This window comes from Takifugu flavidus, chromosome 15, assembly GCF_003711565.1.
Source record: "Takifugu flavidus isolate HTHZ2018 chromosome 15, ASM371156v2, whole genome shotgun sequence".
Taxonomy (NCBI): domain Eukaryota; kingdom Metazoa; phylum Chordata; class Actinopteri; order Tetraodontiformes; family Tetraodontidae; genus Takifugu; species Takifugu flavidus.
Genome location: NC_079534.1, coordinates 11,141,767 through 11,161,512, shown reverse-complemented (window position 1 = coordinate 11,161,512; position 19,746 = coordinate 11,141,767). Strand labels below are relative to the sequence as shown.

At 44.3% G+C, this 19,746-nt stretch overlaps 1 protein-coding gene across 2 annotated transcripts; it reads right to left on the bottom strand.

Annotated features, from left to right (window-relative positions):
• Positions 1–3,927: 3,927 nt before the first annotated feature.
• LOC130539025 (uncharacterized) lies at positions 3,928–9,826 on the bottom strand. Of its 2 annotated transcripts, XM_057057093.1 has the most exons (4): positions 8,142–9,826; positions 6,660–7,318; positions 5,256–5,453; positions 3,928–4,589 (listed from the first exon to the last, which is right to left on the bottom strand). In XM_057057093.1, exons 1-2 carry the CDS (start codon positions 9,108–9,110, stop codon positions 6,773–6,775), a joined length of 1,515 nt encoding a protein of 504 aa, XP_056913073.1. In that variant the 5' UTR covers positions 9,111–9,826; the 3' UTR covers positions 3,928–4,589; positions 5,256–5,453; positions 6,660–6,772. The 2 variants fall into 2 exon arrangements, with proteins under 2 accessions (XP_056913073.1, XP_056913072.1); XM_057057092.1 differs by lacking the exon at positions 5,256–5,453 and having other exon boundaries at positions 8,142–9,825.
• Positions 9,827–19,746: the final 9,920 nt, after the last annotated feature.

The following is a 19,746-nucleotide window of genomic DNA, read 5'->3' as shown; positions in this document are numbered from 1 at the left end:
GATCTGTTTTTAGTCTTCCTCATTTATTATTTTCCTGCTCAGATTTTTAAAAGCTCTATTTAATTGCAAACAGCTCAAATTTGTTTAAAAATGCAGTGAGCTTTTTAATGGTGGTTATTGTTGCATTTTATGTTTAATTTATTCTTTTATCTCTTAAATGTGGTCCCCCCCCCCCCCCCCCCCCCCCACCCACCCTCTGCATGATGATTCAATTAGCTTTACATCCAGTTTTAAGGCTTATTAAGCTCTGTGACCACAAACCCATGTCATACCAGAGAATTTTGAGGTGGTTACATTATTTTTTTTGCACTCATGACTTATTTCAGACGTGATTTGTGCTGTAGGGAGGTGTTTACAAGGTTAAAAATGTGATTTGTGAGTGGGACCTGAACCGCCGCAGTGGTCAGAACAATGGGAGTGGATAATGAGATAGATTTAGGAGGGGTGGTTTGTTGCCAGATGGGGAAAATTAAATATAGACATGAGACGGGGCGACACCAAGGAAACAAGAAAAAACACAGCTGGATACGAGAGCGAGTCACGGCCAGAGCCAAGAAAGAAATGTTAGTTTCACACCATTTACCTTCTTCTAGACAGTTCGGAAGGAAGGCTTTGACCTCATCATGATTTATAATGGGTGAGCAGCTGAAATCCTCAGACATACTGACATGTTCAAGCAGCACACTTAATAAATAATAATAAATACCATACGAACCATAGATAAACCGTAGCATTTGGACTAATTAGCTAACTGCTGTCTATGATCAAAAACCTTAGCGCTGCAGTTCTAGAAAACATTAAAAGCAAAACAATGGACAGTCCCTGTGTGGTCTGAGTTTTGGGTAGAGGAGAAAAAAGGTATTTTGTGATAACAGAAAATGGTGTTGTTGGACAGAACGTCTGTCTGACATTCCAGAGAGCCTCTGGTATTTAGAGGACAGAATGTTGCTAGAAGCTTCTCTACGCTGACAGATTCATAGACCTGTAAAAAAGGGGAGACTTATCGCGAAGCCAAATATTCTCTCGGCGCAGCAGCCTGTCCATGATCCTGGCTGTCGTCCGCCGAGTCGTCACTTTGAGATATATGCTTGTTTCAGTGTTCATGTGAAATGAAGGTCAAAACTTCTTTTTCCTGACCTCATATACCTCAGGTGCCATCTCTACACAGGCTCATATGTGTTTTCTGCTTTTAATAACTGTGCAAATGGAAGATTTTCTGGTTTTTTGAGCTAATGAATAAAAAACATAAATGACATAGTTGACATAGATAAAAGTCACCTTTTCTATGTCAGGATTTTGGCAATTGGTTTTGGATCAGAGCCTTGCTTCAAAGCAGTGTGTGTGTGTGTGTGTGTGTGTGCGTGTGTGTGTGTGTGTGTGTGTGTGTGTGTGTGTGTGTGTGTGTGACCAATCAAGTTATATTTTAAAACACATTGTGTATCAACCAGTAATGCTATAATCAGATGTCAACATGTACACATTTTTTGATTCAATGATGGCGTCCAGCACTTGACCTCCTCCATCTATTTGACCTTCAGTCACTTATCGGCTCTTCACACCTCCCTCACAATCAATTATTCCGACTTCTGCAGGTTGCAGTCATTGGTGCGTGACGAAGTGGCCATGACGGTTAACACTTTCGGACGTGTCGTCCTCCATCTGTCACCAACACTTACAGTGTTCGGTGCAAAGGCCAGCTGGAGAGAGAGAGACAGAGAGAGAGAGAGAGAGAGAGAGAGAGAGAGAGAGAGAGAGAGAGAGACAGAGAGACAGAGAGAGAGAGAGAGAGAGAGAAGCGGAGCGAGGAGCACTGATTGCTTGAGCCAGAGGGAGGCAGTGTTGTCCGATCGCAGTGGGAGCTTGTGAAAGTCTCACACAAGATTTAAACAAACAGAGCCGCAGATGCTGACCTGGCAAAGAGAACAAAACCACAGAAACATGACACACTGCCCTCCAGACCGGCACAGGGTGTATGAGTTCATCTATCATCAACCCATACGCACCGGACTGGTTTCTATGCTGGTTCTGCAGGACCTCAGTGCTGCTTTTGATACAGTTGATCACAGCATCCTGTTACAGAGAATGGGACATGTGATTGGGATTAAAGGGACAGCACTAGACTGGTTTCGATCGTATTTATCTGATAGATACAAGTTTGCTCATGTCCATGGCGTTCCCTCCTCATACAGTAGGGTTAGCCTTGGAGTTCCACAAGATTCTGTACTTGGACCAATCCTTTTCACCTTGTACATGCTTTCTTTAGGGAACATTATTCAGCAGCATGGAATATATTTTCATTGCTATGCTGATGACACTCAGCTATATCTATCCATGAAACCAGAGGAGACAGAGCAGTTAGTGAAACTTCAGACCTGTCTTAAAGACATAAAGTCTTGGATGTCTTCAAATTTCCTCCTCCTTAATTTAGGAAAAACTGAGGTCATGGTGTAATTCTTTATTATAAGGGTGTCCAAACAACTCTTTAAGAAGCCTCCATGTGATCCAAAATACTGCAGCTAGAGTTCTGACAGGTATTGACAAAAGAAATAACATCTTAATTATGCTTCTATAGGCTGAAGCTGCCTGGGGTCCAGAAACATGATACCTGATAGGCCTCTGTCACCCCACTGGGAAATGGTCTCCTCTCCTCTCCTCTCCTCTCCTCTCCTCTCCTCTCCTCTCCTCTCCTCTCCTCTCCTCTCCTCTCCTCTCCTACCTATTCTATCCTCTACCTGTCCTCCCTCCTTCTCCTCCTTCTCTACCCAGCCGGCCATCAGCAGGAGGGTCCCCCTACATGAGCATGGTCCTGCTCAAGGTTTCTTCCTGTTAAAGGGTTTTTCCTTGCCACTGTTGCTTGTTTGGGGTCAGGCCCTGGGATTCTGTAAAGTGCCTAGAAACAATTTTGATGCTAAAAGACACTATATAAAAAAAGATTGATTGATTGATGGATGGATGGATGGATGGATGGATGGATGGATGGATGGATGGATGGATGGATGGATGGATTGATTGATTGATTGATTGATATGCACGTTTGCATTTTAATCTCAGTTTTTCTTAAAATTTTGCACTTTTGTTATTCATTTAAATTCATATTGCAATTGTGGTCAGTATCTCAAAGGTTTGTGTTGGGGTTTCTGGGTTGTGTCGGTCTTTGTCCTGCATGGGATGGAAGGGAGCACAATTGGGTGCAGCTGGCGCTGCAGGCAGGCGCACCTGTGGGCAATTTGCTTCTTGCCTATTTAAGCAGTTTGTGCCTGCCTGCTAGTGCTAGTGTGTCTGTTCGTCTTCCTTCTGTTTGTGAGAGGTGTCTGTTCGGTTTCCTTGGTGTTTGGAAGGGTGTCTGCTCGTGGTGAGGCTGTTTGGTCGTCTCCCCTGTCTCGTGATGGTGTTCTGTGGTTTCCTGGAGGGCCGCTCCTGCTCCGAGTTCCCTGGAGGGCCACTCCTGCTCCCCGTGCCCTGGAGGGCCGCTCCTGCTTTGTGTTTCTGGGAGGGCTGCTCCTGTTTCTGTTCCATGTCTCCTAGAGGACCACTCCTGCTCCCCTTGCAGTCTAGGAGGACTGCCTCTGCCTTCAGTGTTTCGGGGCACGTTCGTGTGGTGAGCGCGTCGCGCCAGACTCCTGAGTCCTCGCCGGTCCTGGGGGACTGCTGCGGGTTGAGGACTCACCGGTGTTCCGAGTTCCCCGCAGTCCAGGGGGACTGCGTCTGGTTGTGGACTCGCCGATGGACCTGTGACAGGCGAACGCTGCCTCCCGATCCCCTGCGGTCCAGGAGGACGGTTTCTTGTCGTCAGTGTGTGCTCCCCCCCCCCCTCCCCTGTAAATAAAGCTTTTGACCACTCCACCATTGTGTCCTGGCCTGCGTTTGGGTCCTGTATAACCCGTTACGTAACAGTTTGTTCAGCAAGACATCAGGCCGAGTCAGGAATCATTTCTCGTTCATTTATTAAGTTAAAACATTTGCATCTCACAATACAGTTTTATCTCCATGATCCCAGTAATGTAGCAGTGGGACAGCTTATATATAGTATTTGATTTAGGGACATTTCAAACTCAAATTTGCATTTGTTTTCCTTCTACCTGAACATCCAGAACATCACCTACAGCTCCTTCTGCGCTGTCGTGTTGGCTAACTCATCTATGATTGATTTTTCCACGTGAAGAAATATGGCTTCTTTTTTTTTTTCCCAAAGTCAAAAGTGCAAGAGGTCTTAAAAATACAGCAATTCTCTCAAAATAGCTATAATGGATAAATAATTCTGTTAAGAGAAGAAAATGTAATTTTGATTTTTGAAGTTGAGTAACGTAGCATCAAGTAGCTTAGGGAGGTCCCAAACTGGTGCAAGCTGCCTAAAGTACAATTACAATTTTTAAAAAACAAATAAATTAACTTCGCATGAAAAGTTACCTGTTTCAATTCACATCAAGCAGCAGTTTATGTTTCTTTTCATTGGTTACAACAGAGAGGAGGGAAAAAAAGAGTGAGGTTTCTCTTCCTCCAAGCTTTGCTTCTGTGAGAAGAGAAATACCTCCACCTTCAGGACGTGGCTCTGTTTCCACCTGCTGTCAGTCTCTCAGTGGCTTTGGCTCCTGTCAGAAACATCAAAATTCATTAGCCTGAACTCAGTCATCTGCCTCGCAGTAAAAGTTAATAATTAGTACTGCAAGAATTCAAATGAAGCTTTAGAGACTGTCAGTCACAGTGTATGTAAAGCTCCATTTACACATGCCCATTGAAAGTCAGATGATCACTTCAAAATAAAACCAGGTCAAATTATTAACCAAATAAAAGCAGGATCTTCAAAAAGGAGGGCCTTTTTACATCTTTAAACGTCTCAACCTCCAAAATCCACTACTACATTCAACTGTTTTCTAGTGAGTAAAACACGGCACAAGACGATCAATACAAACATGCAGGAACATCTCCACGTTGACTTTGGTTGTGGAGACACTGCTCTTCATATAATTGGCTACCAGAGGACACATTAGCGCCATGTATAACATTCCGTGTGTACACAGGAGCAACATATGTGGCTGTTCTGGAGAGAAGCTGCTTCAAAAGTGTCATTTCTTTTGCTTGCTTTTTCGGTTTATACAATTTAGATGATAGATTTGGGGATGTGTGCCAAAAATATAGGACACACTGATTTAGGGTAAAAAGAATCAAGATGATCCTCCTCACCGGACAAATAAAAGAAAACGCTTCTTCATTAGCTCAGTCTGCACACCATTTGGGTGTGACAGTGAAATGATTACCATTCGCTGGTGATCTAGACGGAGATTGTAGATCCAGATTGGTTTCAAATGTGCAGATTTGGTTGATAGGCAGCATCTGGTTTGGATATAAACCAAGGATGGAGCGTGATGCATCCACGTCTGGGTTGCTTAGCGCCGAACCTTGGAAGCTTTTGTAACACCAAGCCTACTCAGGGTGACTCATTGAGATGAGTCAAGCTTTAAAGGTGGAAAGAAAAAAAAATAATAATCAGAAAAAATTTCAAGGATTTTCCTAAAATTCTGATTAACCCTCAGGCACTGAAGTTGTCGTCTCTCTCCGCCTTCCATCCCTGACGAGAAGATGCAGCCTTTGGAGGCACGTCTCTCCCCGCAGTGTGACGTAGAGATCTGCTGTCTCACGCGTCTGCTTATATTTATGCGGACATCCCAAATATGCCAAGAGTTTCCTCTCTCTCAATTCTGGCGTGTGGCCAGAAGGTTTTATGATTAAAGCCAGATTGTACTTGCCCAACTCCGAAGCCAGAAAAATAAATTGCAGTAACACATACTCTGCACAAGAGGGGAGCACAGAAACACACACGCCTGCTTCTGCAGGATCGAGAGAGGTGGACTTTTTCAAGAGGAACTACTTTGCATGGGTTTAATTAGCCCCCTCCCTTTCCCACAGGGACTTTTTCACAGATCTCATCTTGTCTTGTCATTAAATCTGCTTCCCCTTCACAGCCAGTAATGATACATGTGACTGTGGCTGAAAGAAGATGGTTTAGTCTAACTTCATTGACCCCTAGCATTAAATCACGCCAACTCCCGAGTCAGAGCTGTGATCATCCCATAAAGATAATGACGCTTCATCTGGGTCACATGATCTGGGAGCTTTCAGGGGTCTTTTTGAGCCAAAAAAACATCTGAGCTCCTGCCAGGTCTCAGTTTCCTTGAAGGTGCGTTGCAAAACAAAGACCGTCTGAAGATTTTTTTTATCCCCGAGCCTTGATTCAGATTCTGCTGGAGTAGAGAATTGAAACCATCACAGTTAAAAGGGTTTTTCAAGCGTAGCTAAAAAAAAAAAAAAAAAAAAGGCATTTGAGTTCTTTGAGGAGCGTCTACGTCCTGGGGAGAAAACATTAAACATTTCACTTCAGTTCACGGTAATTTTGCAGCGCACTGAAGGCTGGGAAATCATGTGACATCAACAAAAGCGCACACGCTGCACGCCCCCTTCCACAGCCACCCACACACAGCCATCGCGCACATCAAACACACACATAAACCTTTTTTTGTCGCAGGGAGGAACACTGCAAGTCATTTACCGTACTGACTGAAAACACACACTGCCGGTAAACATGGCAGACGTCATCGACCGTGAGCACTGACGGAAACATCAACACAGCCCGAAGGCAAAACTTTTTCTGTTCCCAAACTTACCATGAGTTGTTCCCCTGCCTGCTCCCTCGCTGACCTCCACTCACTGCAGCAGGGTCTCATGTTTCAGGCCCCCGTGGCACTGGGGCAGACCACCACCACCAACCCCCCTCCTCTCACACCACGCTGCCGTCATGACGGCCTCTCCCTGGGTGGACGGACGTCCTCGCAGGCTTGAGAGGCGAGGTTGGGCCGTTCCCACATCGGCCGTTTTGAGAATACGGAGGCGGCTTGTGTGTTCTTAAATTAGAGGTTCCGTTAGCAACTGTGACCTTTACGTCTGGGTTCAGCGGATGGTGTTCAGAGGGAATGTGGCCATTGTGGTTAGAGTCTCTGGGAGGGCAAAGGTGAGGTGGGTGTCCGTTCACACCATGGCGCTCATGGCCGATGTCCTTGGTGTGGCTGGGCGGGGTGAAGTGGCTGGTTTTGACAACAGATGCCATGTGAACCGGGGAAGGAGAGTTGGTTCTTAAGATGATACGGTCTTCCTCAACGTGCCGCGGCGCGTGAACTGGAACGTTTTTAGGACTGGGCGGCGGGGCCAGCCTCAGGTCACATGGATGAAGTGAGCCGTGAAAGTCACTGGACCCTCCATGTGTGATACACGGCACCTCGTCACCGAGGTCGATACTGGCTGTCAAACGATCGATCTGCTCGACCACCTGAATGAAAACACACAGATTCAGTTCAAAAACAGTGCTTTAATTTAACAAAGCAATCTGACTTCTAAAAATTCTAACAGGAAATAATTTTATTTTGATATATATGTCCACATTTCCATTATTTTAATGCTTTTTGCTTCACTTTTATACTTTATTCGCTTGACAGATAAAAATGTAATTAAGCCCATCTGAGTAAGAGGAATCATAAAGAGAAATAAATAGTGCAGAGTATCATTGAAGGTCTAGCAACAGGTCAGCAGTCCAGTTGACCCTTTGTTAGACCTTCAGGGATTGACCTGACCTGGAGGAATGAGAACCTACATGGATATTGTGGCACTGAAGTTTAAATTTGATACGGCTGTGACAGAGTTGATTTATTGCCAAACACTTGGCCCTGACTGACGCAATTGAAATTCTGCCACCATTCAAATCCAAACTCATTTATCTGTTTCCAGGAGGAGGCCTTCACACCCATTGGAAATTGTTCCGGCCTTGTGCTGACGCTTCGAGCCGTGAGTCATTGCGACTTTACACTTTGGTGCACTTTCATATCCTGTCAGAGACAGACGTGATTTGGATACAGGCTTATGCCAGGTTTTGTCATGTGCTGGCCGGAGCGCCACCAGTTTCCACAGCATTATGCAAAAGGTCAGCAGTAATTGTTCTCAAGAGATAAGTGACTGAGTCACAGACAGTCAGCGATAACACACCATTATATTTCCGCAGATCCTGTGTAAAAGACATATTTTGTATGAATGGTTTGTTAACACACAAAAGCCGGGCCACCTGCATTCAGTCTGTTCGTGATAAGAGACCCTCCTACCTCTTTCATTTCCACGTGAACTTGCTTCAAACCCCCCAACACATCCTCCAAATCCATCACCACTTGTCTGATTTGATCCCTCACTGAATCCTGGGTCTTCCTCCGCTTCACCACCTCTGACCCCTGCCCCCGGTGGTCCCCATTGGCAGGTGATCCGGAGCGCTCGGGAGTGGCGCTGCCCGGAATAGTAACGCACGGTCCCCTCTGTCTGCTTTCATTCAAGTGTTTTGGTGGGACCTCTGTGGGAAAGAAACCACTGCGTCCAGGACAGAACTCTTCCGATACCCCCCTCAGCCAACTTTGTTCCTCATGGCTATCTCTTTCGTCCCTTCCATCAAAAATAACAGTCTTTGGTTGGCAGTGGCCGTTAGGGATGTATAAATGCCTGAGATGGGGGTTGTAGGACTCCAGATGGTAGTTCTTGGGGCATCCACAACATTCTTCCTCCACAGACACATACCTGACAGTCCTCCTGTGCCTGCCACCTTGACTTCTGACCTGAAGATGCGGGAGAGGATGCGGTATCCCCGTATTAACGTGACGTGTCCCGGTGTTGTGTCGAACCATGCAGCCACAGTGTTCTTTGACAGGCAGGTAGTGTCTCTCTCCAAATTCCGGTGGGTAGTTACACTGGGCAGGGTTAAACTCCCAGCGGTAAGCTTGGCACAATTCGTCTGTCTGGCTGTTAAGGCCCAGCCCCACAAACACAGGCCTCCTCTGTGGGCTGTGATGACTGCTTCTCTCTACTCTGTCCAATGCAAAAGCTTGCTCTCCTACGTCTTTAACCCGAGGAGCCTGGATGTCTCTCCTGCAGTCCAGAGATGGGCGGATCATCTGTCTGGGCACACCGTGATGGCCATACGCTCGCTGCTCATGCTGGACACAGTGTGGGCAGGGGCGGGGGGCGGAGGTGCTGATACGCTGGAAGAATCGGTGCTGTCCCGCTATCTGAGCTCCTTCCGTGTACATGTCCAAAGAAGTCCAGGAGCTCTTGTGGAAAATACCTCAGAAAGCAACTGGTTTCCTCCTGCTCTTGGTCTCTCTAGCCCAGTCATTCAAGCACTCTGTTTTCCTCATCTGCTTCTCGCCACAAGAAAACTTTTCTTCAGCCCCCCCCCTCTCTACCCAAGACTCCCTCCCTTTCCTTCCTGTCTGTTGTTTCCCTTCTCCTTCCCACCTCTTTGGGTAAATCTCTCTAAATAGACTTAGCTTTTTCCTTCTCTCTCTCTTGCTTATTCCAACTTTTTCTGTTCTCCTTCTTCTTTCTCACCCTGTAGCCCTCTCTCCTATTCTGGGCCCCTGCACCTCCCTCCCTCCCTGTCTCTCTACCTCTCCCGCCTCGTTGTTCTGTCTCATTTGCTGCTGCAGGCTCCTAGTCTCTCTCTCTCTCTCTCTCTCTCAGCATTTCCCGTTCTCTCCCCTCCCCTCTTCCGCTTGCATTCTCTTACTCCACCTCTCAGTCTGGCTCTTGCCTGTGGTATATTCTTTCACATAGTCGGTCCTACCTGCATAAAAGATTTCCTTTTCTTCCCTGCACCTAAAACCAAACAACCCTGCAAGGCTCCTCTGCTGAAGGGCTTCATATGGCTCTCAGTGCACCAGAGTGTGCACTAAAGTCCCAACTCTGCGGCTCCACTCATTAGCCCAACTAAACGCTGTGCTCCGCAATTAAACGCTGCCTGGTATTCCTTGGCCGAAATAAGGGAAGGAGGGAAGGGGAGGGGAGGAGAAATGCATAGGGGGAGGGTTTCTGACAAACCCAGAGGAGGGAGCAGACAGCCCAGCGAGTCAAGGAGAAAGAATATGAGCGTTTGTGCAGCAGAACATCTTCTTTATTCTCTTTTTTTATCATCGTGCATCCTCTTCTAAGCATCTTCTGCCGCTTTGTCCTCTGCTGCTGCTGCTGTCACTGCAACAGTTCCATTAGGCCAGTTTAAACAATTTCTTCTCATAACATCACTCTTCTGCTGCAGCAGCCTCACTCTTTACAGAAGCCCTGTATAGAACCACACCATCGCCAGAACTCACTAACGATCCAATAAGATCTTTTTGCTCTATCAATCCTTTGAATGCCTTCATGCACCACTGCGATTTCTTATTCATTAAAAACATCCCTACGGAGTTGTGAGACCCAAAAGTGTCTCTTTGCTTCACCCTGTATAGTTTGGAGGGACCTATTGTAGTCACTACATTAAGCTGGTGGCAGGTTTAAAGATCAGAGCTCTATCTAAAGTGATTCCTAATGCCAACTTTCCCTTTTCACCTTTATATTCTACATTGTTAATTTTCATGTCAGGTGGGTTCCGACAAACGACAAACCTGGTTATTCGACGTTTTATATCCTGACTTTCAAGAGACGTTCATCCCTACTGTCAATCCCCACATGCAAAATATGGATGCAAATATGGAAGCCAATCAAACTCAAGCTCTCTTATTCTTCTTTGGTGCGCCTACGGCGTGGAACTCAATCCCCAGCTGGAGAGGGTGCACAGATATTAAAAATAAAACGAATCTTTGAAAATAATCATTTGTAAAAACAAAAAAACACTACTGAGATCAAGAGAGAGGCAGATGAAGGAGAATCACCAATCCCAGCAGGAGGATGAGCAGTCCAGTCCTGCTGCTGGGGAAAATGATTATTACAGATCAACACAACTGATGAGACTTCACCTCAGCGTGGATCTCACAGGAGGGCAGAGATATGCAAATGTGATGGCACAAACGTGAGGTTCAGAATGGAGTGCAACCTGTCCAACGTGGTTTGTTTTTAAATCACACACTCTCTATATGCGCTATCACATGGTTTCCTTGAAGGTGCATCATTCTTTAAAGCAGAAGGAAGCATTAAAAAAAGGCCTTTGGAATACTTCCATAATTGCAGTTTATGGTGTTGGTCTGACAGTGTTTTCCATATTTTTAACTGCGAGAAATGCTGCACTGTAAAATATTGCCTGAGTCACCCACAGTGAAGAGGTATTCAGTCGAGAGGCAGGAGCAATCTGCTTTTATTTTTAGTCAGCTGCATCTTTCCGAACGCTTTGGAATTGCATCATTCCTTACATCTGACACAACAGCACAATTATTTTTGGTCCTGTTGGTGAAGTTTCCTTGACTTGAAAAGAAGAGCGCTATATAAACATAAAACAAGTCCACATGACATAACAATGTAAGTAGATCTTTACTTAAATATCTTAAATATATTGCACACTTTTAGATCTACAACACACATGGGATCCACGGAAGTAGAGATGAGAGAAACCATTCAACTTTCCACCAAAAGGGGATATTCCCACTCAAATCCATCAGGCACAAAACAAATGTCAAATGATCAGCTCGTAATGCGGCTGACCGCCATGCCGGTGCCGGTCCAACCTCCCGCTTGGCTGCACGTTTCCAGGGCCACTGAGCTCCATCCTCAACGGGGAAAAGATAACCTAATTAACAGATGTTGAGGAGCGCAGAACAAGAGGGCGGCTGTCTATTTAACCCCCTGCAGATGTTCCAGCTCAGATACTTACTGACCCGCATCGCACAACGGGCGACTGGTGCTTGATGGAGGCACTTGGAAGAGAGAGAGAATTTCACACACCTCTAGTACAAACCATTTAAGAGGTATTATCAGCACATGCGTGTCGCTTTAATGAGAGTGGTCTGTAGATGAGGTCAATCTGATTATACTCCCACACTCACCATTAAATATCAAGGAAAAGTAAAATCTTGCTAACGAAATCGGCCTCGAACTCAGCAAGTTTATATATCAGGGCTCGTCGTGCAGGTGAACGTGCCGCTTTAGCTGAACACAATGGTAACTTGTTCCAAAGAGGATTATAACATAACTCCTCTTAATTAGCAATCCCAGAAAAGCAGCATTACACAATGAATGTATAAATTTGGAGGGATTGTAATTTGAAATGCAATGAAATTTGTTTGACTCTACTAAAATATAAGAGCACTCACGATCCGGTTAATAACTTTTCCTCCTCCAAAATTGCTGTCAAAGTGGAAGAATGGTTATTTTATTATTCAATAGCCTATTTATCATGTCAGTCATTATTTCTGGCAAATGTAATGTCAATCTGCAGACAAAAACCCAAATGAGAGGGCAGGAGGGCGCTGTTAATACAACTAGCTAAAAAGCACTAATGAAGATGCCGAGTGCTACCTTGAAAAACTTACAGGCAGCTGTTGCCATGGCTAAATGTAAGAAAAAGGATTGGAATGATTCATTTCGCACTGGTTCAAACAGATTGTGCCGTGTGTGTGTGGGGGGGGGGCTCTGCAATGTTACAGCAAATGCAAGCGCAAGGTTTTTGTTGTTGCTGCCCCATTTCTCAGACCAGATCAAATAACATTCAATTAAATAAAGCTTGACATCAAAAACAAACCCTATGCTGAGAAGGCGAATATTGTCAGTAAAAACAGCACTGAAACAGGTGGAGAGAGGGAAAAGTTACATCGAACGTGCATATTTCCTCTCACAATTTTAATAACAACCCCGGGCCAAATATTAACGACGCTATTTTTATTCTCCATCACATTGCACCCTGCCATTTTACATCTTAATCAGTGTCACCCTCAGCATCTTTTCTGTATAGAATTCACTATCATAAGGAATTAAATGTCTTATATCTATTCAGGTTTTCTGCCTGGAATGTGAAATGAAACGTTAGCGAATGTTATCCATAAAGCAGCAATAAGATGGATAATACTAATAGTTGTCTTTTTTTGGAGGGGGGGGGGGGGGGTGTTACATGCACTATCCAATGTCCCAGATGTAAACATTAAATCCTGCTTCAAAGCCTGCACTACTGGAATGCACTTTTTCCCCTGTTTTAGCGGGAAACACTACACTGTGTGAACACGTCAGTCGGGATGTAAAACAGGAAGACGTAGCCAGACCTCCCTTCATTCAGCCCTGACCTGCAGCAGTAACATGCTCTGACCCACTTAAGACCACAACTCATTGTTCATTCAGCAGCTCTCCAAAGCTTTTGGTCATTAGTCTTATGCTGATAATCCGAAGTTCCTTTTACCGACATCCACCAGCTGCTGTTTCATAGCAGCCATAGAATTGGATCCAATCTGAAGGCAATGAGAAAATGCGGATGATGACAAACACATGCAAAGTTGTGAAATGTCATATCTAAACTTGTTAGCGGCATTTTATGTTAGGGCGTGGTGGTGTGGAGGTTGTGGGTTCTCGCAATGTCTTCATGGAATCTGTCTGGGTACTACAGCTTCTTACATTTGCTGTTTCAATCACCCAGATTTACAGAGACTGAAGTTTGGTTCCTTCTGTGTCTAAATGTAAATTGGCCTCCGTTTAGAAAACTAGAATAGGTTCCACAATAACACTTGTACTGGCTGCTGCCGGTGAAGCGTTGATGGCAAGTTATATTCTGACTGCATTAAAGTTTCATTCCAATCCATTGCTGATATCATATTATATGCCTTCTCTGCCCTTCTCTCAGCCTCCAGCCTTCATAGTTTCCAGATCAAGAGAAATGACGATGGCACTTGAAAGCGGAACAAAGGGAGAAATCAAAGCCATACACACCATGACAGCCACTCGCTATCTGCTGGGTGTGTTTTTTGAGAAAATAATAACCAGGTGAAGTTGGATGGGGGGGGGGATCATTTGTTTCCCATTGTTTCACACGTGCTTCAAATAGCGTTTTAAAATTCTGGTCTGAAACAAAAAGACAATTCTGAAAAGAGTGCTCCTCTTTTGTGGCTGGTTTGAGAATCTCGTCACTTATTGTGTGGACGATGGAAAAAAAACATACAGCAGATGGAAAAGAACAATCGCTTTCTGGGGAGAGCAATAGTCCCTGCTGTTTGAGTAAAATGGCTTATTTCAGCTTTAATCGGAGGAGAAAGGTGCCAACATCCATCAAGCTTCGACTGCTTGTGTGACCCCCATTGTAGTAAATTGACAGCATGTTTTCATACAACTGAGGGCGGTTTGCTGGTGTTTTAGTGTTTTTGCAGTCTATAAGCGGAAAAGTCAGCGTTGAACTAACTTTTGTCACAGCGATTTCACTCTCAGCACGGTCATGAAGCCTCTTATGGCCACATTGACTGAGTTCCAGTCATAATTTCCAACTCTAAATTTTGACAGGAGGGGTAGGATTATTGTAATCTGAGGTGGTTAAAACAAAAAGAGATTGTTTCAGTGGGGTAAAAAATCTAATACAGTCTCTTCTAGCAAAGAAAACTAATGACTGAAACTGCTTCCTCAAAAACCTCCATGTGTAATTGGGAAATAAATAGCAAAGAAACCCTGAGGAGACGGTTCCAACAACCATCGACACATTGAGAAGAGTTTCAAGAATGAAACACACAATAAAGCACGGTGGCGGGAAGGTGAACACGCTTCCAAAAAGAGTGGGGACAGAAGTCTTAATTAATGTTTGTCTCCCGGGACAGAGATGCTGTCTACTGATCCCACAATTAATGAATGAAAGAATGAATCAGATTATGAAGAAGAAATGTCCAAAAGTTGCCGAATCAGTGAACCACAAAGTTACCTCAGTTTATATAGCTGTGTGTTTTTATTTTTATCATGCTTTTCATCTTTTTACTCTTTGAAGTAACATTGTTTCTTAGAAACCCACATTTTTTGCTAAGGAGCAATGCAATATTCATTGATAACCATCCTTTTTCACATTTATCACATTATCCTTATTGTTGTAGGTGTGTTATAGGTTATATATGACGAAATTGTGTGGATGTCAGTGCTAAATACTTATCTGAAATGAAAACACTGCATTTGAGGTGGTCGGGCATCTATAATGATCAATAATCCTGCTGAGTCATTCTTCTCTGCTGCTAAAATATTGCTCATGTTTGTCCTTGATGCTCATTCATGTTTTTTCGAGCTCTGGTGCAGACGTTCATCGCCTCCGTGCTTGATCAATGCAACAGCACCCTCTACGGCACATCCTCCAAACTCCATCAGCACTGTTGTCTCCCCATTAGATCCCCGCACTTTTACCTTTGCGCGCACACGAGGGAGCCGATCTTTGCACTTAACTCTGCCTAAAGTGCAGTACGCCACACAGCTCCTTCCCCTCCCCGAAGCCTCTTTAATCCCATACAGAAGAGAGGATGCCGAATGTCCTGAAACTCATACCTTCATCCGGCAGCGATTAGGCCATTAACAGTAATCTTTCAGTTAAGTGGGCAACATAATTTTGCTCTCAAGGGAAGCGGCGGGCTCACTTAGACGGGTTTTTAGATGTTAAATCAAGTGAAAATGCAAGGTTTAATGAGAACAATGGTGGTTCGCACTGCAGCCTGGCAGCGAGAAGGTTCCAGGATCAAGTCTCCTGGGGGCCAGGGGAATTTCTGTGCAGAGTTTGCCTGTTCTGTCCCCCTGTTCTCTCCCCCAGTACAAACACATGCACTCTCAATTGACCTTGAGTGTGATCACGTGTTGGTTTCTGTATGTTAGCCCCATAGAACAAGGCTAACTAATAATTACATTAATTAAATGACATCCTTGAAGTGTATTGTGCATTACTAGATTACACCTAAGTTTATAAATCAGTGTCCACCCTCATTACATCGGAATATTATTGTAACGATACTGAACAATGAGATACAAAAAAGGATGATATCATTATAATCATATATTAGCATTGCGTAACCTTCACTGCAAGCTTTAAAAGTCAAGGAAGAAAGAAGAAAAATCCACCCTTAGGTGAGACCACCAGCATCCCACCAATCCCATAATGCTCAAGTGGATTATCAGAGACATTTGTTTCTTTTGGATATCATACCAAACCGACCACAGCCAATCTCCAGTGTGGTTCCACGACACCACAATGAACAGTCCGGCCCTAGGTGCCAGCTGTCCCATTAGCCTGATACAGTGCAACCAGAAGCTGCCTCGTCTCTTTTTGCTCCCACTATGAACCAGAAAATGTTTCTTGTCTCTCAACGCACATTTGGAGTAAGAATATCTAATCCTATTAAGGGGACAATACGAGTGGATGGCTGCTCAACATGTTGGGACTGGTTACTCAAAAAGATTTAACCGGTGTTTTGGACGTATCCGATTTCTGTTTTTTCCCCTCCCAATGTGTTGTGGAAATTGGCTCACTCAGAGGGCGAAATTGTTTTTGACCGTTTCTGTGATCTTGGGTTTCACCGCTTCGCTTTGCTAAATGGACCGGGAGCATTAGGGGCCAGCAAGGAGCGCGCGGCAGAGTGCTTTTGAAAGGCGATGGGAGGAAAACAACCTGGAGATCGCCTCTGTGTTTTCCTCCCTTTTTTCAGCCTCACTGCCCTGCTACAGAGGGACGGTGACAAGTACCGACCGTGTACGGAAGCGCCGCGTGTTGGGTTGCAGCAGCCCAATCAAAACAAGCACGCTGATGGAGAGAGGGCAGAATGTGCACAGAGGCCTCGGTGACTGACACGGGGGCCCGCCTGCCACCACGGCCGAGTGCTTTCCAGCCAGAAACCTGGAATTCCCAACAACAAAGTGCTGTAAAGTCACCAGATAAGGTACAATTTCCCGTGTCTTCCAGGGTGAACATGGAGCTTTCAAAAGTTTCCAATGAAGTTTGAAGTAAACGTTGATCATCTCTTAACACACATTCGTTTTCCTGGAGTATTACAGCGCAGCGTTTCAACGGATGATTAACAGTCGTCTTACAGCATCAAACATCACGTCTTATCTTTATGCAGCATTCCAAACTGAACTATAAAAAGTTTGAAATCAGAGCTGGGTTGTTTTTTTTTTCCAATAGGCCCATTTGCCTTCATCCGGATCATATATCACCAGCATTCCCCCCCACTCTTCCACAACAATACGGGTGACTCATCACACCGATAGCGTGCACGACCAGCAGGGAGTGTAAATTCCACACCTGTCCCGTCATCCTCGTTCCCCCTCTTCCCCTTCTCCCCCCTATCCTTTCTCTCTCCTCCCCCTTTCAAGCAGCTCGAGGAGCGGAGATCCCGGGCTGCTCTCAGACCGTGCGACAGGCAGCAGCTCAAGCAGCAGATGGGAGAACTCCGAGGGCCTTCCTCCGCCCTCCGTCCTGCTCGTTTCAGGTAAGAGGTTCTGTTGTTTGGATGGACGAAGGCTCACATCTGTGCACTTCAATCGACTCTTGATTCTCTCTCTCTGATGCTTTATTTTATGAATGTTTTTGCTTGTTATCGCCATTCTACCGCTTTTTCCTGATGGTCCTCCTTCAGTTCCACCAACTCTGATACATCTTGGCTGTATTTCCCAGAGTTTGGGTCAAATGAGTTTAATCCCAAACTTGGATCTTCTTTGCTCAGTGGGAAAGGGAGATGTGGGATGACAAAAGCTGCAGCTGTCTTTTCTTTTCTTGAAGCAGGGTGAAAATGACATAATGGGCGTCGAGCTCAGGTAACCCCGCTCGGACAGCGATACCCTTGAAACTAATCCAGCGCCGGGGTTTGTGTTTGCAAGATTTCTGCGGCTGCAAGACGGTGAAATCCAAGACAGTCCAGAGATGAACGAAATTAGAGACATGCTGAAGTAACGAATAAATGCTGTGAACGCTTTCCCCAATTTTCCTGAGGTTCCACCAAAGAAACCAGGAGGAGGGAAGAAAACGTAGGAATCAACGTGATTTCTGCTGTCGAACCCTGACCATTCAGCCAAGCTAAACGTCACGGCCGCCACTCATACCTGGCCAGGCTCCTCATCCAGGCAGCGTGAAGGTGAGAGTGTTTTCCACAGAGCGGTGATGTCATCACACCGGTGGTCAGATCGACAGGTTTATTCTGAAAAACGAGGCCCCAGATAAACTGCTGACTGTAAACCACTGGGGACGGCAGAAGGAACACTGAGGTTAAAGAGGCAGCTGCATAACGAAATCATAACCCAGATCATGTGAATAATAATGATGTTGACGTTCTGTAGCATTAAGTTAGTAACAGAGAAATAAAAAATTGTGATTTCTTCAAATTCAAACAAAACTAAATTGATATAGTTTGCCTTATACTTGTTTTATATGATGTATGTATAATGCTTCAAAGCTGACATCTCCAAAAGTGTCACATTTATGTTCTTGTAGTGAACTTTTTAAAGCAGGAAAGGCAAATATTCTGTTAAAAAAAAGGTTTTAGTTATAGATTTCTCCTGATGTATTATATCACTTCACCACACTTTGAAAGAGCTGGAGTCCAACATGTATTTTGCCTTTGCTGCCTCTCTGATCTGGGAAACGTTAGTAGAAGAAAACCGTGAGCAGATTGTCTCCAGCATCCCTCTCGTGGAATGCAGCAGAGGAAGCTCAGATTTCCTGCTATCAGTGTCGTCCTGGAATGACTTTTCTAAAGACACAGGACTTAGCTCATTAGTGAGCATTGAACCCAACACAGATTGTTCACAGTGGCTAAGTTCAGTGTCTGACATGAAAGAACGGGCTCAAGCGCGCCTGACGGCCCCCAAACAGAGGTTCCACAGCAAGAAGGATGTGCAAGAGGAAAAAAAGGCAGCCCACCTGTACTGTAAAACAAAGAAGAATGCTGTAAAAATCATTGCATGTCCAGACACACTGCAGAGAAACAGCTTCTTCTCCCTTATTTATTTAGAGGCCAAGGATAGAATGCAGAAGATTAAAGTGATGTGATGTGCCTCTCTATTTTTGGAAATGTTTAATGCGTGCAGTTGCAAGGTTTGAGCTAGCAAAAATAGCGCGTCACCATCTGAATTTAATTTGCTTCAAAATAGGAAAAATACTCACAGGAGAATCATTTTGGGGACTGTTTAAAGTTTTACTCTTGTGCCTACTGAACTGGATTCAGTGTGTTTGTGCAGAACTGGCTCAGTCCAGCAGGAACAAGAGTGACAACTAATATGACAGCAGCAGGACTAACCCCCCCCCCCCCCCCCTCCACACACACACACACACACACACACACACACACGCACGCACACGCGCACAAACACAAATTCTCCATTCATTGCACAAAGGCTGCCTTTGCTGCCAATTTGCATAAGCAAATATTTACTTTTAATATTTATATTTTGGATGTTTATTTATTTAGATTTATTTCGATTTATTTATTTAATAATATTTAGGGTTTTCATTCTTTATTCAGACTTTCTTAGTTTTACACTCGTTCACCTTATTAAATATAATGTTGCATTTATTATGTAGTATATAGATACACTTTCCTTTACTTTCTTTATGTATTAGAATGCTCTGGAGCTGGTTACCACCAGAAATAAAAAGCTAACTGAAAGCAGACCTCATCATATGTTGTCTTGTATAACTTCCATAAAGACATTTTCATAGGCGACAATAGTTGTACATCATTTTTTCCTCATGGGAAAGTGGGTTTCTTTGCAATCATAATGCTACTGTAAATAAATTAACACAAATTAACACGCTTATACAATCAATAAAACACAGATTTTGATTGCTTTGAAAAACACAAAATAAAAAGGCAAAGGGCAGATATTTTTTTAACTCTCTAACTGTTTAAATAATTGTATTTGTCATCAGTTGCAGCTGAGGCCAAGCAAAAGATGTTTCAATGTTTAATTAAAATAATATATGTTTAACCTTTAGGTGACTGTATATTAAATACTTACTAAGAAAAAATATAG